This window comes from Solanum lycopersicum, chromosome 2 (assembly GCF_036512215.1).
Source record: "Solanum lycopersicum chromosome 2, SLM_r2.1".
NCBI lineage: Eukaryota > Viridiplantae > Streptophyta > Magnoliopsida > Solanales > Solanaceae > Solanum > Solanum lycopersicum.
The window spans coordinates 56,307,862-56,325,365 of NC_090801.1; the positions used below are offsets into that span (position 1 = coordinate 56,307,862).

A 17,504-nucleotide genomic window follows, 5' to 3' on the forward strand; every position below is an offset into this window, starting at 1 on the left:
CAGAGTTTAATGACCTTGTCTATGAGTTTATTCAGTTGTTTCAAAATGAACTTTTTTGTTGTAATATTTTCTAATCCAACGTGGAGTTGGATTTCAAATTTGGTATAGTGCGTAAAACCTGATTCCTGATTTCATTTTCATGGACTTCGAATCAAGTTGGCTCTTTTGTCCTGCAAATAGTATAATCAAGCACAACTGTCTAATTTGATGATTTCGTTGATCTCTTTTCTTATGATTTTTTATTTTGATTTAATTGTGTTAATTTGTAAGAGTTATTTCACTAGAGTTAATATGAGATTTAGTCATAGATTATTCAGCATATCACTTAACTGAGCGAGTGCAATCAAGTATTAATTACACTTGATACTGGTTCATATAAACCATCCTTTTTATTATATAAGGGAAGGAAAAGTGGGAATTACACATCCTCACCAACAACACGATGCAGTTAGTGTTCTAGAGACAACTATTTAAGTCAAGAGATCTACTAAAACCATATAGTTCATAATAGTGATTTATTTCTGCTAATTTAAGTGCCCAAATCAATTTTATGTACAGGTATTAGATTGAATACAAAGTTTAAAGAAATTATTTCTGAGAATTGATGATATGAAATGTTTGACATGTCTCTTCATTTTCCATTATACAAAAGAACTTCAATATTAAGTGGGTGCTTTGCAAATAGTTAGTACAAAAAAAATACTGAACAATGTAGTAAGTTATATTAGGCACAAATCAACACTTAGTAGACTTTAAAATGCATATCTAGGTACGGCTAAGTTGTAATAAACATAGTGTTTAATAAAAGAGCAAGTAGAATCTAAAACAAAATATGAAACATGCTACTGTGAACTCTCACGTCAATTTCAATACAATAGTAAATTGTTGTCTGTATAACAACATAAAATGTTTTACTTGGTTTTCAAGCTAGAAATAAAGAGATACATCCTATTAAGGGTCCGTTTGGATGAGCTTAATAAAAGCAGCTTTAAAAAAGTACTTTTGAAAGTGCTGAAATTTATTTTTAAAATAAGCAGTTATGCGTTTGGATAAAAGTGCTGAAGTTGTTATGTCAAACGTGAAAAGGGAAAAATAGAAGAAAGAGATGTTAGTGTTATATAGGTAATTTGGAGATTGTATAAAAATATTAAGGGAAAAAACATAAAAATGTGGTCAACTTAAAACAGCTTATAAGCTAAAAAAAAAAAAAGCATTCCTACCCCACTTTTAACTTTTGACTTAAAATAAGTTTTTTTTAACTTAAAATAAGCTATTTTGAGTATTGCCAAATAGTTAAATAAGTCAAAAATCAACTTTTAAGTCAGTTTGACCAGCTTTTATGCTGAGTCAAACAGGCTCTAAAGTGTATTTGCTACCAAATTCAAACTCTCATTATATAGCTTAAACATCGTTGTTTCAGATAAATATAGAGGCTATGTTTGTTGGATCGCATTAAACGAATTACTCAGCCCGTTTAATTCGTTCGATAAATATAAGGCCCGACATGCTTTAGGCCCAAACTAATTTCCCCTAGATTTAAGAGAAATGTATCTTCGACTCGTTAGGGTTTAAGACAAACACATCTCGCCGGTAGCCATCACTCGCGGCAGCTAATCTGTCGGAAAACCGCCAAAATGGTTAGTTTTCTCCCTCTGTTAATTCATCTCGTCAATTTTGTTTAGGTTATTGTTTGTTTGCCGAATAGATCAGTTGTATTTTTAGTTTTCATGGCTTTTGTTCCAGGTCTAGACTGTACTGTATCAGCTATAGCTTTGCTAATTGTTTGCGATTTGAGTAATGCATCTACGATTATATTCTTGGTTGTTCCTTTTCGATTTATGCGATCAAATGTATGTGTTGATCCTGATTAATTTTAGGGCTCGTATGTGGAAATAATCGATTGCATTAGTTACTATCGCCACTGGATGTTAGTGTATACAGTTTTTTAATAAATTGTATTTTGCTTTTATTGTGATTGCTGTTGCACTCTGTGTTTTGGTGTATGCTACTTGATTATTTTAATGAATACAACATTTGATAGATTTTATGATTCTACAGATAAACATACTTTAAGAAGTTGTTTTAATACAAAATAATGTTTCTAAATAATTAGTAAAAACATAGTGAGAAAATAAATTAATCAGACCAAAGTGGTCACACACACAAACACAAAGTGAGACCGAAACCTAACGGTTGATCTAATGATAGCATAATATTTGGACAAGGAAATTGTGTAGTATAATTCAAGTGGCCTATGCACTAAATTTTTTTTTCTTTACCTTTGTTAAAGAACATGCTTTTAGCTTTGTTTGACATAGATAGACCTTAAAAAGCTGTGGAATAGCACCCCTTTTTATTTTTGATAAATTGATTTTTGTTGTTTCAGCTTACATTTATACAAGTGGTAAGATTTTTGGATTTCGTCTTTGGAAACATCATACTAATGTGAATTTCGTTACTTCTTCCTATATATAGGCAAGAGGGTTGAAGAAACATTTGAAGAGGCTCAATGCGCCTAAGCATTGGATGCTTGATAAACTTGGAGGTGCTTTTGTAAGTGACATGTCTTTCCCTTAAGTCTTTTTCTTAATAGTACTCGTAGTTCCCTGCTTCTTGACTTCACTGCTCTCTTTGGTCTCTACTGCAGGCTCCCAAGCCTTCTTCTGGTCCACATAAATCAAGGGAATGTTTGCCATTGGTTATTATCCTGAGGAACAGGTTGAAATATGCTTTGACTTACCGTGAGGTCATTTCTATCTTGATGCAACGCCAAGTTATGGTTGATGGGAAAGTTAGGACGGACAAGACTTACCCTGCTGGTTTCATGGGTAAGACACCTCCACTAGATTGTTTTTTCATTTCATAACCTTTAGATTTTTATTCTCCTTATTTCTGTACTGCATGGGTTTGTTATCTTACTGATTCATCTATATACACATGCTTTCACAATTCCGAAGACAATTGTGTATCAGAGTGTCTACAAGTTTTTTCATCAAAAATCATTTTGTCTTGTGTCCTGTTTTCTTCTTTTTTTCTTGTTGCTATGTTTGTTAAATTCCTTGACAAATTGGTAATGCAGTTATTTTCTTTTTGTAGATGTTGTTACTATTCCAAAGACAAATGAGAGTTTCCGACTTCTTTATGACACTAAGGGCCGGTTCCGTCTCCACTCACTCAGAGATGAGGAAGCCAAGGTTTGAATCTGTTTCCTGCTTCTTCTTTATTCCGGTTTGCTTTGAATGCTGTGCTATTAAGTAGTGACCTTGTTTTCTGCTCTTTGCAGTTCAAACTTTGTAAGGTTCGATCAGTGCAGTTTGGACAGAAGGGGATCCCATATCTCAACACTTATGATGGAAGAACAATCCGCTACCCCGATCCCCTCATCAAGGCCAATGACACCATTAAGCTGGACTTAGATTCCAATAAGATTGTTGACTTCATCAAATTTGATGTTGGAAATGTGGTTATGGTTACTGGTGGTAGAAACAGGGGACGTGTTGGAATTCTTAAGAATAGAGAGAAGCACAAGGGTAGCTTTGAGACAGTTCACATTCAAGACTCCCTGGGGCATGAGTTTGCTACCCGTTTGGGAAATGTGTTCACTCTTGGCAAGGGTAGTAAGCCATGGGTGTCTCTACCTAAGGGGAAAGGTATCAAGTTATCTATCATTGAAGAGGCTCGCAAGAGGATGGCTGCCCAATCAGCTACAACTGCTTAAAAATCTTAGTTTGAACTTGAGATGAGATTAATAGGTTGGGCCATATTTCTCTTTGTTTAGAGGGATGCCGTTCTTATTTTTGTGTGTTCCATTTCAATATTTGTGTACTCGGTACTGTTTTACATACATTTTTTTGTCAGGAAAAAAGAAAGACTGAGTTGAGATCAATCAGTTGCCTTCTATGTTATAGTATTTTATTGCGACTGAGTTTAAGGACACCTTGTCCATGAGTTTATTAACTTAATTCAAAATGAGTTTTTGGTTGTAATATTTTTTAAACTGACCCGGAGTTGGATTCCAAATTTGGTATTCTTCACTTAACCTGATTCCTAATTTTTTTTTGGTCATTTAACTTCCGATTAAGTTAGCTCTTTTGTCCTGCTAATAGTATAATCAAACGCCACTGTCTAATTTGTAAGAGTTATTTGACTTGTTTCATTAGAGTTAAAATGATAAGCTTAGTAAAAACTTATTCAGCAGAACACTTAACTGACAGGGTACAATCAAGTATTAGTTAGTGACACTTGAACTCTCACGTCAATTCCTTCACAATAGTAAATTATTTCCTGCGTAAAGAAATAAAATGTTATACTTTGATTTCAAGCTTGAAATAAGGAGATACATCTTATTATGTGTATTTGCAACCAAATTTAAACTTCCATTTCATAGCTTAAATATCGTCATTTTAAATAAATATAGAGGCTATGTTTGTTGGGTCGCATAAACAAAGTCAGCCCGTGTAATTTGTTCGATAAATAAGGCCCATATTACAAGGCCCAACTTGCTTTAGGCCCAAAACAAATTGGGCGCACGAGATATGTAGTAGAGTACAACAGATTGTATCTTCATCTCATTAGGGTTGAAGACACACGCCTCTCGCCGGTAGACGTCACTCTCGGCAGCTAATCTGTCGGAAAACCGCCAAAATGGTTAGTTTTCTCTCTCTCTGTTAATTCATCTCGTCAATGTTGTTTAGATTGTTATTTGGTGCCTGATAGATCAGTTGTATTTTAGTCTTATTGGCTTTTTTTCCAGGTCTACACTGTATGTATCAGTTATACCTTTGCTAATTGTTTGCTATATGTGTAATACATCTGATATTATATTCTTGGTTGTTCCGTTCGATTTATGCTCTCAATCGTATCTGTTGATCTCAAGTGGTGCTGGTTAATATCGTATGTGTAAGTAATCAATTGCATTTAGTTACTGTCGCCACTGGATATTAGTGTATACAGTTTTTTATAATTGTATTTTGCTTTCATTGTGATTGCTGTTGCACTCTGTGTTGTACTGTATTCTATTGGATTGTTTTAATGAATACAACATTTGGATAGATTTTATGGTTCTACAGATAGAGCTAAAATAAGATCATTAAATAATTAGTAAAGACATAGTGAGAAAATAAATAAATCAGACAAAATGGTCGCTACACAAAGTGAGACCGATACCTAACTGTTATTTTAATGATAGCTTAAGATTTGCACAATGAAATTGTGTAGTATAGTTCAAGTTATTTACTCTATGTATTGAAAAATTTGTTCTGTACCTTTGCGAAAGAACATGCTTCTAATGTTGTTTGACATGGATAGATTTTAAAAGAACCTGTGGAACAGCTTCCCTTTATATTTTTGGTCAATTGATTTTTGTTCTAACTTCTATCAGCTTTCATTTATATTAAGTGGTAAAATTTTTGCATTTAGGCTGGAAACATCATACTAATGTGAATTTTGTAATTTCTTGTCTATATATAGGCAAGAGGGTTGAAGAAACATTTAAAGAGGCTCAATGCGCCTAAGCATTGGATGCTTGATAAACTTGGAGGTGCTTTTGTAAGTGACATGTCTTTCCCTTAAGTCTTTTTCTTAATAGTACTCGTAGTTCCCTGCTTCTTGACTTCACTGCTCTCTTTGGTCTCTACTGCAGGCTCCCAAGCCTTCTTCTGGTCCACATAAATCAAGGGAATGTTTGCCATTGGTTATTATCCTGAGGAACAGGTTGAAATATGCGTTGACGTACCGTGAGGTCATTTCTATCTTGATGCAACGCCAAGTTATGGTTGATGGGAAAGTTAGAACAGATAAGACTTACCCTGCTGGTTTCATGGGTAAGCACACCTCCATTAGAGTGTTTTTCATTTCAAAACCTTTATACTTATGTTTTCCTTATTTCTGTACTGCCTATGTTTGTAGTCTTACTGATTCATTTATATACACACGCTTTGACAGTTCCAAAGACAATTGTTGTTGAGAGTGTCTTCAAGCTTTTTTAATCAAAAATCATTTTTTAGTGTCTTTTTTTCTTGTTGCTATGTTTGTTGAATTCCTTGACAAATTGGTAATGCTGTTATTTTCTCTGTGTAGACGTTGTTACTATTCCAAAGACGAATGAGAGCTTCCGACTTCTTTATGACACTAAGGGTCGGTTCCGTCTACACTCACTCAGAGATGAGGAAGCCAAGGTTTGAACCTGTTTCCTGCTTCTTCTTTGTTCCGGTTTGCTTTGGATGCTGTGCTGTTAAAGTAGTGACCTTGTTTTCTGCTCTCTGCAGTTCAAACTTTGCAAGGTTCGATCAGTGCAGTTTGGACAGAAGGGTATCCCATATCTCAACACGTATGATGGAAGAACAATCCGCTACCCCGATCCCCTCATCAAGGCCAATGACACCATCAAGCTGGACTTAGATTCCAATAAGATTGTTGACTTCATCAAGTTTGATGTTGGTAATGTGGTTATGGTGACTGGTGGTAGAAACAGGGGACGTGTTGGAATTCTTAAGAACAGGGAGAAGCACAAGGGTAGCTTTGAGACAGTTCACATTCAGGATTCCCTGGGGCATGAGTTTGCTACCCGTTTGGGAAATGTGTTCACTCTTGGTAAAGGTAGTAAGCCATGGGTCTCTCTACCTAAGGGTAAAGGTATCAAGTTATCTATCATTGAAGAGGCTCGCAAGAGGATGGCTGCTCAATCAGCTACAACTGCTTAAAAATGATAGGTTGAACTTGAGATGAATTTAATAGGTTGCGCTATTTTTCTCTTTGTTTAGAGGGTTGCCACCTCTTATTTTTGGTGTTGCATTTCAACATCCTATGTACTCGGTATTGTTTTACATACCTTTTTTTGTCAGGAAAAAACAATGACTGAGTTTAGACCAATCAGTTGCCTTTTTATGTGATGGTATTTCATTGTAAGAGTTTAAGGACCTTGTCGATGAGTTTATTCACTTGTTTCAAAATGAGTTTTTGGTTGTAATATCTTCAAATCCAACCTGCTGTTGTATTCCAAAGTTGGTGTAGTTCACTAAACCTGATTCGTAATTTCATTTTCATAAACTTCAAATGATGTGGGTTCTTTTGTCCTACTAATTGTACAATCAAACATAATTGTCGAATTATATGTATTTTCGGAATCTCTTTCCTGATGATTTCTGATTTTGATGTAATTTTGTTTGAGTTAATGTCATTAGAGTTAAAAATGAGAAGTTCAGTCATTGATTATATAGTAGATGACTCGAATGAGTGAGAACAATGAAGGATTAATAACACTTTGATATTGGTTCACTTAGTCCATCTTTTGTATTAAAATGTAAGAACTAAGAATCATATCCTCACAAACATTATGAAAAGAAAGTTATCGTGGGGACAAATTATTGTCCAGATGCAATTAGTCTTGTAGTGACAACACTTCAAGGCATACAATCAACTAAAACTATTTAGTTCATAAATAATGATTTCATTTCTGCTAATGTAAGTGCCCAACAAGCCATTTTATGTACATGTACTTGAATACAGAGTTTAAAGAAATTTCACTGAAGATCGATGATATGATATGTTTGACATGTCTATTCATTTTCCATTTTATACAAAGAACTTCAATATCAAGTGGTGCTTTGCAAATGGTTAGTACAACAAAAATGCTGAGCATGTAGTAAGGTATATTAGGCACAAATCATCACTTAGTTGACATAAAAATGCACAACCAGGTCCGACTTAGTAGAAATAAACATGGTATTTAATGAAAGAGCAAATAGAACCTAAAACAGAATACAAAATTTGCACGGTAAATTCTCACATCAATTCAATCACAATAGTAAATTATTACCTGCATAACAAAATAGAATGTTATTTTTGGTTTTCAAGCTAGATATAAGGAGATACATCTTAGTAAGTGTATTTGCTAACAAATTCAAACTTCCATTTCATAGCTTAAACATCTTTCTTTCAGATAAATATAGAGGCTATGTTTGTTGGGTCGCATAATTGTTCGATAAATAAGGCCCATATTCTAAAGTGGTTAAATGGCCCAATATGCTATAGGCCCAAAACAAATTGGGCGCATGAGGTATGTAATATAGTATTTAAGAGATTGTATCTTCATCTCGTTAGGGTTTGAAGAGACACACCTCTCGCCGGTTGCCGTCACTCGCCGCAGTTAATCAGTCGGGAAACCGCCAAAATGGTTAGTTTTCTCTATCTGTTTATTAATCTCGTTAATTTTTTTAGATTGTTATTTGTTGCCTGATTGATCAGTTGTATTTGAGTCTCCATGGCTTTTGTTCCAGGTCTAGACAGTACTGTATCAGTTATACCTTTGCTAATTGCTTGCTATATGTGTAATTCATGTAATATTATATTCTTGGCTGTGCTTTTCGATTTATGCGCTGAAATGTATGTGTTGATCTCAAGTGGTGCTGGTTAATTTTAGGGCTTGTATGTGTAAATAATCAATTACATTAGTTACTGTCGCCATTAGATATTAGTGTATACAGTTTTTTTAGTTGTATTTTGCTGTCATTGTGATTGCTGTTGCACTCTGTGTTGTACTGTATCCTTCTTAAAAAATTAATTTTGTTACAAGATAAGATTACTAAATAATTAGTAAAGACATAGTGAGAAAATAAATAGATCAGGCCAAATTGGTCGTTACACAAAGTAAGACAAATCCCTTACTGCTGATTTAATGATAGCTTGAGGTTTGGACAGTGGAATTGTGTAGTATAAGTTCAAGTTATTTACTCGATGCATTGAATAATTGCTCTTTACCTTTGTGAAAAAACAAGCTTCTATTGTTGTTTGACATAGATAGATTATAATAAAAAGCTGTGGAATAGCTCCCCTTTTTCTTTTTGGTAAAGTGACTTTTGTTCTTTCAGCTTTCATTTATATAAGTGGTAATATTTTTGCATTTAGGCTTTGGAAACATCATACTAAAGTGAATTGTGTAACTTCTTGTCCATATATAGGCAAGAGGGTTGAAGAAACATTTGAAGAGGCTCAATGCGCCTAAGCATTGGATGCTTGATAAACTTGGAGGTGCTTTTGTAAGTGACATGTCTTTCCCTATAGTCTTTTTTTTGATAGTACTACTTAGTTTCCTCCTTCTTGACTTTACTTTTCTCCTTGGTTTCTACTGCAGGCTCCCAAGCCTTCTTCTGGTCCACATAAATCAAGGGAATGTTTGCCATTGGTTATTATCCTGAGGAACAGGTTGAAATATGCGTTGACGTACCGTGAGGTCATTTCTATCTTGATGCAACGCCAAGTTATGGTTGATGGGAAAGTTAGAACAGATAAGACTTACCCTGCTGGTTTCATGGGTAAGAACACCTCTATTAGAGTGTCTTTCATTTCAAAACCTTTAGATTTATGTTCTCCTTATTTCTGTACTGTCTAGGTTTGCGGTCTTACTGATTCATCTATATACACATGCTTTCACAGATCCAAAGACCATTGTTGATGAGAGTGTATTCAAGCTTTTTTATCAAAAATTATTGTCTCAGTGTCCTTTTTTCTTATTTTTTTTCTTGTTGCTATGTTTGTTGAATTCCTTGACAAATTGGTAATGCTTTTATTTTGTTTGTGTAGATGTTGTTACTATTCCAAAGACAAATGAGAGCTTCCGACTTCTTTATGACACTAAGGGTCGGTTCCGCCTCCACTCACTCAGAGACGAGGAAGCCAAGGTTTGAACCTGTATCCTGCTTCTTCTTTGTTCCGGTTTGCTTTGGCTGTGCTGCTTAAGTAGTGACCTTGTTTTCTGCTCGCAGTTCAAACTTTGCAAGGTTCGATCAGTCCAGTTTGGACAGAAGGGTATCCCATATCTCAACACATATGATGGAAGAACAATCCGCTACCCTGATCCCCTCATCAAGGCCAATGACACCATCAAGCTGGACTTAGATTCCAATAAGATTGTTGACTTCATCAAGTTTGATGTTGGTAATGTGGTTATGGTTACTGGTGGTAGAAACAGGGGACGTGTTGGAATTCTTAAGAATAGAGAGAAGCACAAGGGTAGCTTTGAGACAGTTCACATTCAGGATTCCCTGGGGCATGAGTTCGCTACCCGTTTGGGGAATGTGTTCACTCTTGGTAAAGGTAGTAAGCCATGGGTGTCTTTACCTAAGGGTAAAGGTATCAAGTTATCTATTATTGAAGAGGCTCGCAAGAGGATGGCTGCTCAATCAGCTACAACTGCTTAATAATCATAGGTTGAACTTGAGATTAATTTAATAGATTTGGTCATTTTTCTCTTTGTTTAGAGGGATGCCGTTCTTATTTTTTGTGTTGCATTTCAACATCTGTGTACTTGGTACTATTTTACATACCTTTTTTTGTCAGGAAAAAAGAAAGACTCAGTTGAGATCAATCAGTTGCCTTTTATGTGATAGTATTTTATTGTTACAGTTTATGATCTTTGTCGATGAGTTTATTCACTTATTTCAAAATGTGTTTTTGGTTGTAATATCTTTAAATCCAACCTGGTGTTGGATTCCAAATTTGGTATAGTGCACTAAACTTGATTCCTACTTCCTTTTTCGTAAACTTCAAATGAAGTGGTTTCTTTTGTCCTGCAAATAGTATAATCAAACATAATTGTCTAATTTGATATATTTTCCGAATCTCTTGCCAGTTAATTTCTGATTTTGATGTAATTTTGTTTGAGTGGTGTCATTAGAGTTAAAATGAGAAGTTAAGTCATAAATTATACAGACTTAACTGAGTGAGTGCAACCAAGGATTAATTACACTTGATATTGGTTTACATAGTCCATCTTTTGTATTAAAATGTAAGAAATAAGAATCAATTAAACATGATATTGGTTTACATAGTTCATCTTTTTTATTAAAATGTAAGAAATAAGAATCATATCCTCAACGATGAAATGAAAGTTATCGTATTGTCAGATGCAAGTGACAACTCTTCAAGGCAAACGATCAACTAAAACTATTTAGTTAAAAAATAGTGATTTTATTTCTGCTAATGTAAGTGCCCAAAGCCATTTTATGTATAGGTAAGTGAATACAAAGTTTAAAGAAATTCTCTCTGAAAATCAATGATATTTATATGTTTGACATATCTATTCATTTTCCATTTTATACAAAAAGAACTTCAATATCAAGTTAGTACAACAAAAATGCTGAGCATGTAGTTAGTCATATTAGGCACAAATCATCACTTAGTAGACATAAAATTACACAACCAGATACGACTTAGTAGAAATAAACATAGTGTTTAACCAAAGAGCAAATAGAATCTAAAACAGTATACGAAATATGCACGGTAAATTCTCACATCAATTCAATCACAATAGTAATTATTGCCTGCATAACAAAATAGAATGTTAGACTTTTGGTTTTCAAGCTAGAAAATTCAAACTTCTTTCTTTCAGATAAATATAGAGGCTATGTTTGTTGGGTCGCATAATTGTTTGATAAATAAGGCCCATATTCTATAGGCCCAAAACAAATTGGGCGCATGAGGTATGTAATATAGTATTTAACAGATTGTATCTTCATCTCGTTAGGGTTTAAGACACACACCTCTCGCCGGTAGCCGTTACTCGCCGCAGCTAATCAGTCGGAAAACCGCCAAAATGGTTAGTTTTCTCTCTCTGTTAATTCATCTCGTCAATTTTGTTTAGCTTGTTATTTGTTGCCTGATAGATCAGTTGTATTTTAGTCTTCATGGCTTTTGTTCCAGGTCTACACTGTACTGTATTAGTTATACCTTTGCTAATTGCTTGCTATATGTGTAATTCATCTAATTCTTGGCTGTTCCTTTCGATTTATGCGCTCAAATGTATGTGTTGATCTCAAGTGGTGCTGGTTAATTTTAAGGCTCGTATGTGTAAATAATCAATTACATTAGTTACTGTCGCCATTAGATATTAGTGTATACTGCTTTTTTAGTTGTATTTTGCTGTCATTTTGATTGCTATTGCACTCTATGTTGTACTGTATCATACTGTTTTAATGAATTCAACATTTGGAAAGATTTTATGGTTCTACAGTTAGAGCTACTTTAATAAGTTGATTTTAGTACAAAATAATATTACTAAATAATTAGTAAAGAAATAGTGAGAAATTAAATAAATCGGACGAAATTGGTCGTTACACAAGGTGAGTTGGTGAGATGAGACGGATACCTAACTGTTCTTTTAATGATAGCTTAAGATTTGGACAGTGAAATTGTGTAATATTGTTCAAGTTGTTGACGTATTGAAAAATTGTTCTTTACGCTTGTGAAAGAACATGCATCTAGCGTTGTTTAACATAGATAGATTATAATAAAAAGCTGTGGAATAGCTCCCCTTTTTCTTTTTGGTTAAGTGACTTTTGTTCTTTCAGCTTTCATTTATATAAGTGGTAATATTTTTGCATTTAGGCTTTGGAAACATCATACTAAAGTGAATTGTGTAACTTCTTGTCCATATATAGGCAAGAGGGTTGAAGAAACATTTGAAGAGGCTCAATGCGCCTAAGCATTGGATGCTTGATAAACTTGGAGGTGCTTTTGTAAGTGACATGTCTTTCCCTATAGTCTTTTTTTTGATAGTACTACTTAGTTTCCTCCTCCTTGACTTTACTCTTCTCCTTTGTTTCTACTGCAGGCTCCCAAGCCTTCTTCTGGTCCACATAAATCAAGGGAATGTTTGCCATTGGTTATTATCCTGAGGAACAGGTTGAAATATGCGTTGACGTACCGTGAGGTCATTTCTATCTTGATGCAACGCCAAGTTATGGTTGATGGGAAAGTTAGGACAGATAAGACTTACCCTGCTGGTTTCATGGGTAAGAACAGCTCCATTAGATTGTTTTTTCATTTCATAATCTTTAGATTTTTGTTCTCCTTATTTCTGTGCTGCTTAGGTTTGTTATCTTAGTGATTCATCTATACACATGGTTTCACAGTTCCGAAGACAATTGTTGATCAGATTGTCTACAAGCTTTTTTATCAAAAACCATTGTCTCGTGTCCTTTTTCTTCTTTGTTCTCTTGTTGCTATGTTTGTTGAATTCCTTGATAAATTGGTAATGCTGTTATTTTGTTTGTGTAGATGTTGTTACTATTCCAAAGACGAATGAGAGCTTCCGACTTCTTTATGACACTAAGGGTCGGTTCCGTCTCCACTCACTCAGAGATGAGGAAGCCAAGGTTTGAATCTGTTTCCTGCTTCTTCTTTATTCCGGTTTGCTTTGGATGCTGTGCTGTTAAAGTAGTGACCTTGTTTCTGCTCTTTGCAGTTCAAACTTTGTAAGGTTCGATCAGTGCAGTTTGGACAGAAGGGGATCCCATATCTCAACACTTATGATGGAAGAACAATCCGCTACCCTGATCCCCTCATCAAGGCCAATGACACTATCAAGCTTGACTTAGATTCGAACAAGATTGTTGACTTCATCAAGTTTGATGTTGGAAATGTGGTCATGGTTACTGGTGGTAGAAACAGGGGACGTGTTGGAATTCTTAAGAACAGGGAGAAGCACAAGGGTAGCTTTGAGACAGTTCACATTCAGGACTCCCTGGGGCACGAGTTTGCTACTCGTCTGGGCAATGTGTTCACTCTTGGCAAGGGTAGTAAGCCATGGGTGTCTCTACCTAAGGGTAAAGGTATCAAGTTATCTATCATTGAAGAGGCTCGCAAGAGGATGGCTGCTCAGTCAGCTACAGCTGCTTAAAATGTCTAGGTTGGACTTATGATGAATTTAACAGGTTGGGCCATGATTCTCACTGTTTAGAGATACCAATCTCATTTTGTATGTTGAATTTTAGCAATTTTGTATTTGGTACCGTTTAACTTTGTTTTGTTGGGAAAATAGGTTTGACTGAGTTTAAGATCATTCATTTGCTTTTTATGTGATAGTGTTTTTTTGGTCGCTTAGTTTAATTGCCTTGGCCATGAGATCATTCATTTATGTCTCATGAATTTTATATATAGTGCTCTCATAAATTTTATTAAAGCACAACTGCATTTATAATCACTTCCACATCAACAATGTGCAAGCTTTCCTACGTAAAAATTGTTTGTCTGTGGTGATAAAGCTTCAATGCAAATGGTCACCTAAAAATTCATGAGAACTTTATTTAGCTCGAATACATAGTTATTTTCTTTCTGCTACTGTGAGTACATAGTTATTTTCTTTCTGCTACTGTGAGTGTCCAAATACATTTTATTTTGAAGGTGATTTCATATGATATACCTATTGTTGAAAATGATGATATGATAAGTTTCACAGTCTTTATGTTTTCTTTTGTTACAAAAAAAAGAACTGTAACAATCAACCAATATGCAAAACGTTGTAGTAAGATTTATTTAGACACAATCCAGCACTTAGTAGACATAAACATGCATAACTAGGTAGGCCTTCGTAGAAATAAACATGGTGTTAAACGAAAGAATGAACAAAACATAACACGGGAATTGAAACAAGCAATGTAAACTCTCTTGTCAATTTCAACATTATAGTATATTGTTGCCTGAATAGCACAATAGAATGTTATAGAAACAAAACATGTCAGTACCCATTTGAATACTCTAGTTAACAAGAGGAGTGTTGAGTTTTTTCTTGACAATTTGGCCGTTGACTTCTGAAATGATTGAAACTTCCTTGATATGAGTTACTTTCCATTTATCTCTGCTCTGCAATTTATGCGCGAAAAAGAAAGACATGCCCATAAGGGTGAGATCATCAAGGCTAGTAAGGTGACAATTCACTATCAGAAGAAACTGAATTTCTGGCATAGAACCCTTCTTAATAGGCCAATTTTCCATGCCAAGAATCCTCAGTAGTTTAAGCTTAGGAAATCCTCCTGGAGGGATGTTAACGATGCTGTTTACGTAAGCTGAAGATGCTAATGTCAGAATAGCTAGGCTTGGAAGCTTTCCAAGTATAGGAAATGGATCTTCTGTTAAGAAGTTTTTGAAATGGTACAATGAGTGAAGGCAACTAAGAGAATCGAACCGTCCTGGCAGTTTTTTCATATGGACTTGGAGTTTGAGTTTCTCCAAGTGCTTAGTGGACTTTGTGAGAGATTCCATTTGTATGTTTTGCTCAAATGGCACTGTTAAGGACCTCAACTTGTTCATCCTTTCTAATGATTGGCAAAAATCTCCGCTGTTGGCTTGTGTCATTCTCCCTATGTAGACTTTCCTCAAGCTTCTTAGACTTCCAACTTGTTTTACTAAGTCTTCATCTGATTCAATTCCAGATAGTGTTTGTAGCTTCACGAAGTCTTGTCCCCCACTAGCCATCTTCACAAATCCATTCTCCCTGTCGCGGAAACTTGACAGGAGAAGATGTCTTAGGTGTTGCAGTTCATTGATTCCAGCAGGCAAATGTTTAACTTCCAAGTTTCTCACATCCAATGTCTGTAGATTCCTCAAATTCTTCGCTGATTTTGGAAGTTCGTTTATCAAAGTCCCTCTTAAATCTAAGTACCGGAGATGAATCAAATTACCAATCTCATTTGGTAGTTTTTCTAGAGGAGCATATTGTAAATCTAGAACTCTTACCAATCTGAGCTGCCTTAGCAGTTTTTGTAGAGCAGAAAATGACAATTCATTTACTCTAAAAAAAAGAAGGGATCTCAGATTCAACTTACTGATGTCTGAGGGGATACTATCTGCATCTTCATAGATTGCAAGTCTCCTTTGTCTCTCTTGAATGTTCTTGTCGACTTCTTTTATCATGGATCCAAATTTCTCTTCCTGTAGCATTTGATTGGCCACATCACACACTAGATCATGCAGCTTGCACGCTTTCACTACATCTCGAGCATGTATAGTGACTGCTTGAATTATACTCCTGTCAGTAAGCTGCACAAAGTAATAGTTCGCGACCTCTTCTTCTGTTCTCTGAGCAGTTCCTTCAACAAACCCCTCGGCCACCCACATTCGGATCAGCTTTTTCCTCCCAATCTCATAGTCCTCAGGGAACAAACCGAGATAAAGGAAACAATACTTAAGGTAAAATGGAAGGTGATTATAGCTGAACAACAAGGCCTTGTTCAGACGCCCAATGTCTCGGTTATGATCCCAATCTAAGGTATCGAGAACAGATTGCCACACACGAGTATTTCTTCCCTTACACGACAATAAGCCTCCGATGGCTACAATTGCAAGAGGCAAACCTCCACATTTTCTCACTATAGCCTCTGTGAATTCCTTCAACTCATCAGGACAAGTCCCCTGAGATGATCGAAACGCCTTCTTGCAAACGATTTTCCAAGCTAATTCATAAGGGAGGGGTTGGAGTTAATAGGTGTGGAAATTATCCTCAAGAGGAGATGCTATAACCGCGAAGTCTTGTTGTAATTATGATACGCCCTTTTTCGCGGAAATGCATGTTTAAGCTCTTCCCATAGGTTATCATCCCATATATCATAACTAGCAAGTACTTCTTGTCTTGCAAGTAGTCATTGATCCTCTCCAGTAACCATCCTTCATCCATGGCACCCATTACATCCAGAGCTGGCTCTCCTCTTTTAGCTATGAATCCAAAGAGGATGTGTTTCAAGACATCCTTTAAATTACAAGATTATGACACAACAACTCTTTTGACTTCTTGAGAACTTCTTTCACAAGAGTAGTTTTGGCCAAACTCCCCCCACCCCATACCAAACACTGAAATCGCGAGGAAATTCTTCACATTCCCTTCTAATATGAGTTTCATTAGCTGTTCAACATCATGTTCAATTCCCACAATATCGTCTTCTCGAACAAAAGGGGATGCTGCACCAGGCCCTCTAGAGGACATCCCACCAGTGCCTCTATAGCTACTAACAGCTAATGCATCTTCACACATCATTAATCCATTGACAACATATCTATCTTTTCTTTCTTTGACTTCAATGACTTGTTTCTTGAGTTTTCTGATATGAGAGCCAATTTGATACCTTATTTTGAAGTACTTAAAGAAGTATAAGCTATTCTAATGAGTAGTAGCCATTTGAATAAGAAATTTATCAATAACATCTTCAGCATTAAAAGCTAAAATTCTTACCTCTTTTACCCAACCAGCCACAGTTTCATCTCTCTGTTGCCTCTTGTCAGCATCTTTTGGAAAAGCTACCATGGCTTCAAACTCTCTCTTCATCCACTCAATTTCATCTTGCACACCTGATAGAACATTTCCTTCTTGTATTAACTGATAGCCTAGCCTTCTCTGAAAGAATATGATTGCAGCTTCAGCCATGTCTCTAGACTTGCTTTCACCTTTGAGATCAGATTGATCCAAGTCAACTTCTCTATTTTCAATGTTGATTTTGAGGTATTTTTGTTCTTGTTGTCCTTTTGGACAGATAAAATAATTAGAAGAGCAAGTGTGGCAACTATTTGTCAATGTGAACTACTTTTCTCTGTGTGTGTGTGGATATGGAGAGTCCAACTAATTCGGATTTGCATCAAGTAGGGCCCTATTCGGGGGTACCACTCACCACCATCCATCCACTCCTTTTGGTTTCACTATACAGAAGGTAGCTTAAAAGCTACAACACCCTCTGAAACAC

At 35.6% G+C, this 17,504-nt stretch overlaps 5 protein-coding genes across 5 annotated transcripts; 4 read left to right on the forward strand and 1 right to left on the reverse strand.

Moving 5' to 3' along the window:
* Positions 1-1,422: 1,422 nt before the first annotated feature.
* LOC101252046 (small ribosomal subunit protein eS4) lies at positions 1,423-3,886 on the forward strand. The gene is made up of 5 exons (XM_004233089.5): positions 1,423-1,637; positions 2,476-2,553; positions 2,648-2,828; positions 3,097-3,194; positions 3,284-3,886. Exons 1-5 carry the CDS (start codon positions 1,635-1,637, stop codon positions 3,716-3,718), a joined length of 795 nt encoding a protein of 264 aa, XP_004233137.1. The 5' UTR covers positions 1,423-1,634; the 3' UTR covers positions 3,719-3,886.
* Positions 3,887-4,422: 536 nt separating this feature from the next.
* On the forward strand, positions 4,423-6,906 carry LOC101251246 (small ribosomal subunit protein eS4). Its single transcript, XM_004233086.5, has 5 exons — positions 4,423-4,647; positions 5,470-5,547; positions 5,642-5,822; positions 6,079-6,176; positions 6,267-6,906. The coding sequence occupies exons 1-5, from the start codon at positions 4,645-4,647 to the stop codon at positions 6,699-6,701; spliced, it is 795 nt and encodes a 264-aa protein (XP_004233134.1). The 5' UTR covers positions 4,423-4,644; the 3' UTR covers positions 6,702-6,906.
* Positions 6,907-8,017: 1,111 nt separating this feature from the next.
* On the forward strand, positions 8,018-10,363 carry LOC101251743 (small ribosomal subunit protein eS4). The gene is made up of 5 exons (XM_004233088.5): positions 8,018-8,173; positions 8,958-9,035; positions 9,131-9,311; positions 9,580-9,677; positions 9,762-10,363. The coding sequence occupies exons 1-5, from the start codon at positions 8,171-8,173 to the stop codon at positions 10,194-10,196; spliced, it is 795 nt and encodes a 264-aa protein (XP_004233136.1). The 5' UTR covers positions 8,018-8,170; the 3' UTR covers positions 10,197-10,363.
* Positions 10,364-11,417: 1,054 nt separating this feature from the next.
* On the forward strand, positions 11,418-13,852 carry LOC101250951 (small ribosomal subunit protein eS4). The gene is made up of 5 exons (XM_004233085.5): positions 11,418-11,593; positions 12,435-12,512; positions 12,608-12,788; positions 13,054-13,151; positions 13,241-13,852. The coding sequence occupies exons 1-5, from the start codon at positions 11,591-11,593 to the stop codon at positions 13,673-13,675; spliced, it is 795 nt and encodes a 264-aa protein (XP_004233133.1). The 5' UTR covers positions 11,418-11,590; the 3' UTR covers positions 13,676-13,852.
* A 566-nt stretch (positions 13,853-14,418) lies between these two features.
* Positions 14,419-17,316, reverse strand: LOC101262485 (probable disease resistance RPP8-like protein 4). The gene is made up of 2 exons (XM_069294452.1): positions 15,600-17,316; positions 14,419-15,428 (listed from the first exon to the last, which is right to left on the reverse strand). The coding sequence occupies exons 1-2, from the start codon at positions 15,889-15,891 to the stop codon at positions 14,533-14,535; spliced, it is 1,188 nt and encodes a 395-aa protein (XP_069150553.1). The 5' UTR covers positions 15,892-17,316; the 3' UTR covers positions 14,419-14,532.
* Between the last annotated feature and the right edge of the window lie 188 nt (positions 17,317-17,504).

What these genes read in the sequence shown, in the direction of transcription:
- LOC101250951 (XM_004233085.5), top strand. An exon ending in ATAAACTTGGAGGTGCTTTT is followed by an intron (nt 12,513 to 12,607) that starts GTAAGTGACATG and finishes TTTCTACTGCAG; the next exon opens with GCTCCCAAGCCTTCTTCTGG. An exon ending in TCAGAGATGAGGAAGCCAAG is followed by an intron (nt 13,152 to 13,240) that starts GTTTGAATCTGT and finishes TGCTCTTTGCAG; the next exon opens with TTCAAACTTTGTAAGGTTCG.
- LOC101262485 (XM_069294452.1), bottom strand. Translation starts at nt 15,891, where the DNA reads ATGTGGGTGGCCGAGGGGTTTGTTGAAGGAACTGCTCAGAGAACAGAA. An exon ending in TAGTATCCCCTCAGACATCA is followed by an intron (nt 15,429 to 15,599) that starts GTAAGTTGAATC and finishes TCCGGTACTTAG; the next exon opens with ATTTAAGAGGGACTTTGATA.
- LOC101252046 (XM_004233089.5), top strand. An exon ending in TTACCCTGCTGGTTTCATGG is followed by an intron (nt 2,829 to 3,096) that starts GTAAGACACCTC and finishes TTCTTTTTGTAG; the next exon opens with ATGTTGTTACTATTCCAAAG. An exon ending in TCAGAGATGAGGAAGCCAAG is followed by an intron (nt 3,195 to 3,283) that starts GTTTGAATCTGT and finishes TGCTCTTTGCAG; the next exon opens with TTCAAACTTTGTAAGGTTCG.
- LOC101251743 (XM_004233088.5), top strand. An exon ending in TTACCCTGCTGGTTTCATGG is followed by an intron (nt 9,312 to 9,579) that starts GTAAGAACACCT and finishes TTGTTTGTGTAG; the next exon opens with ATGTTGTTACTATTCCAAAG. An exon ending in TCAGAGACGAGGAAGCCAAG is followed by an intron (nt 9,678 to 9,761) that starts GTTTGAACCTGT and finishes TTCTGCTCGCAG; the next exon opens with TTCAAACTTTGCAAGGTTCG.
- LOC101251246 (XM_004233086.5), top strand. An exon ending in TTACCCTGCTGGTTTCATGG is followed by an intron (nt 5,823 to 6,078) that starts GTAAGCACACCT and finishes TTCTCTGTGTAG; the next exon opens with ACGTTGTTACTATTCCAAAG. An exon ending in TCAGAGATGAGGAAGCCAAG is followed by an intron (nt 6,177 to 6,266) that starts GTTTGAACCTGT and finishes TGCTCTCTGCAG; the next exon opens with TTCAAACTTTGCAAGGTTCG.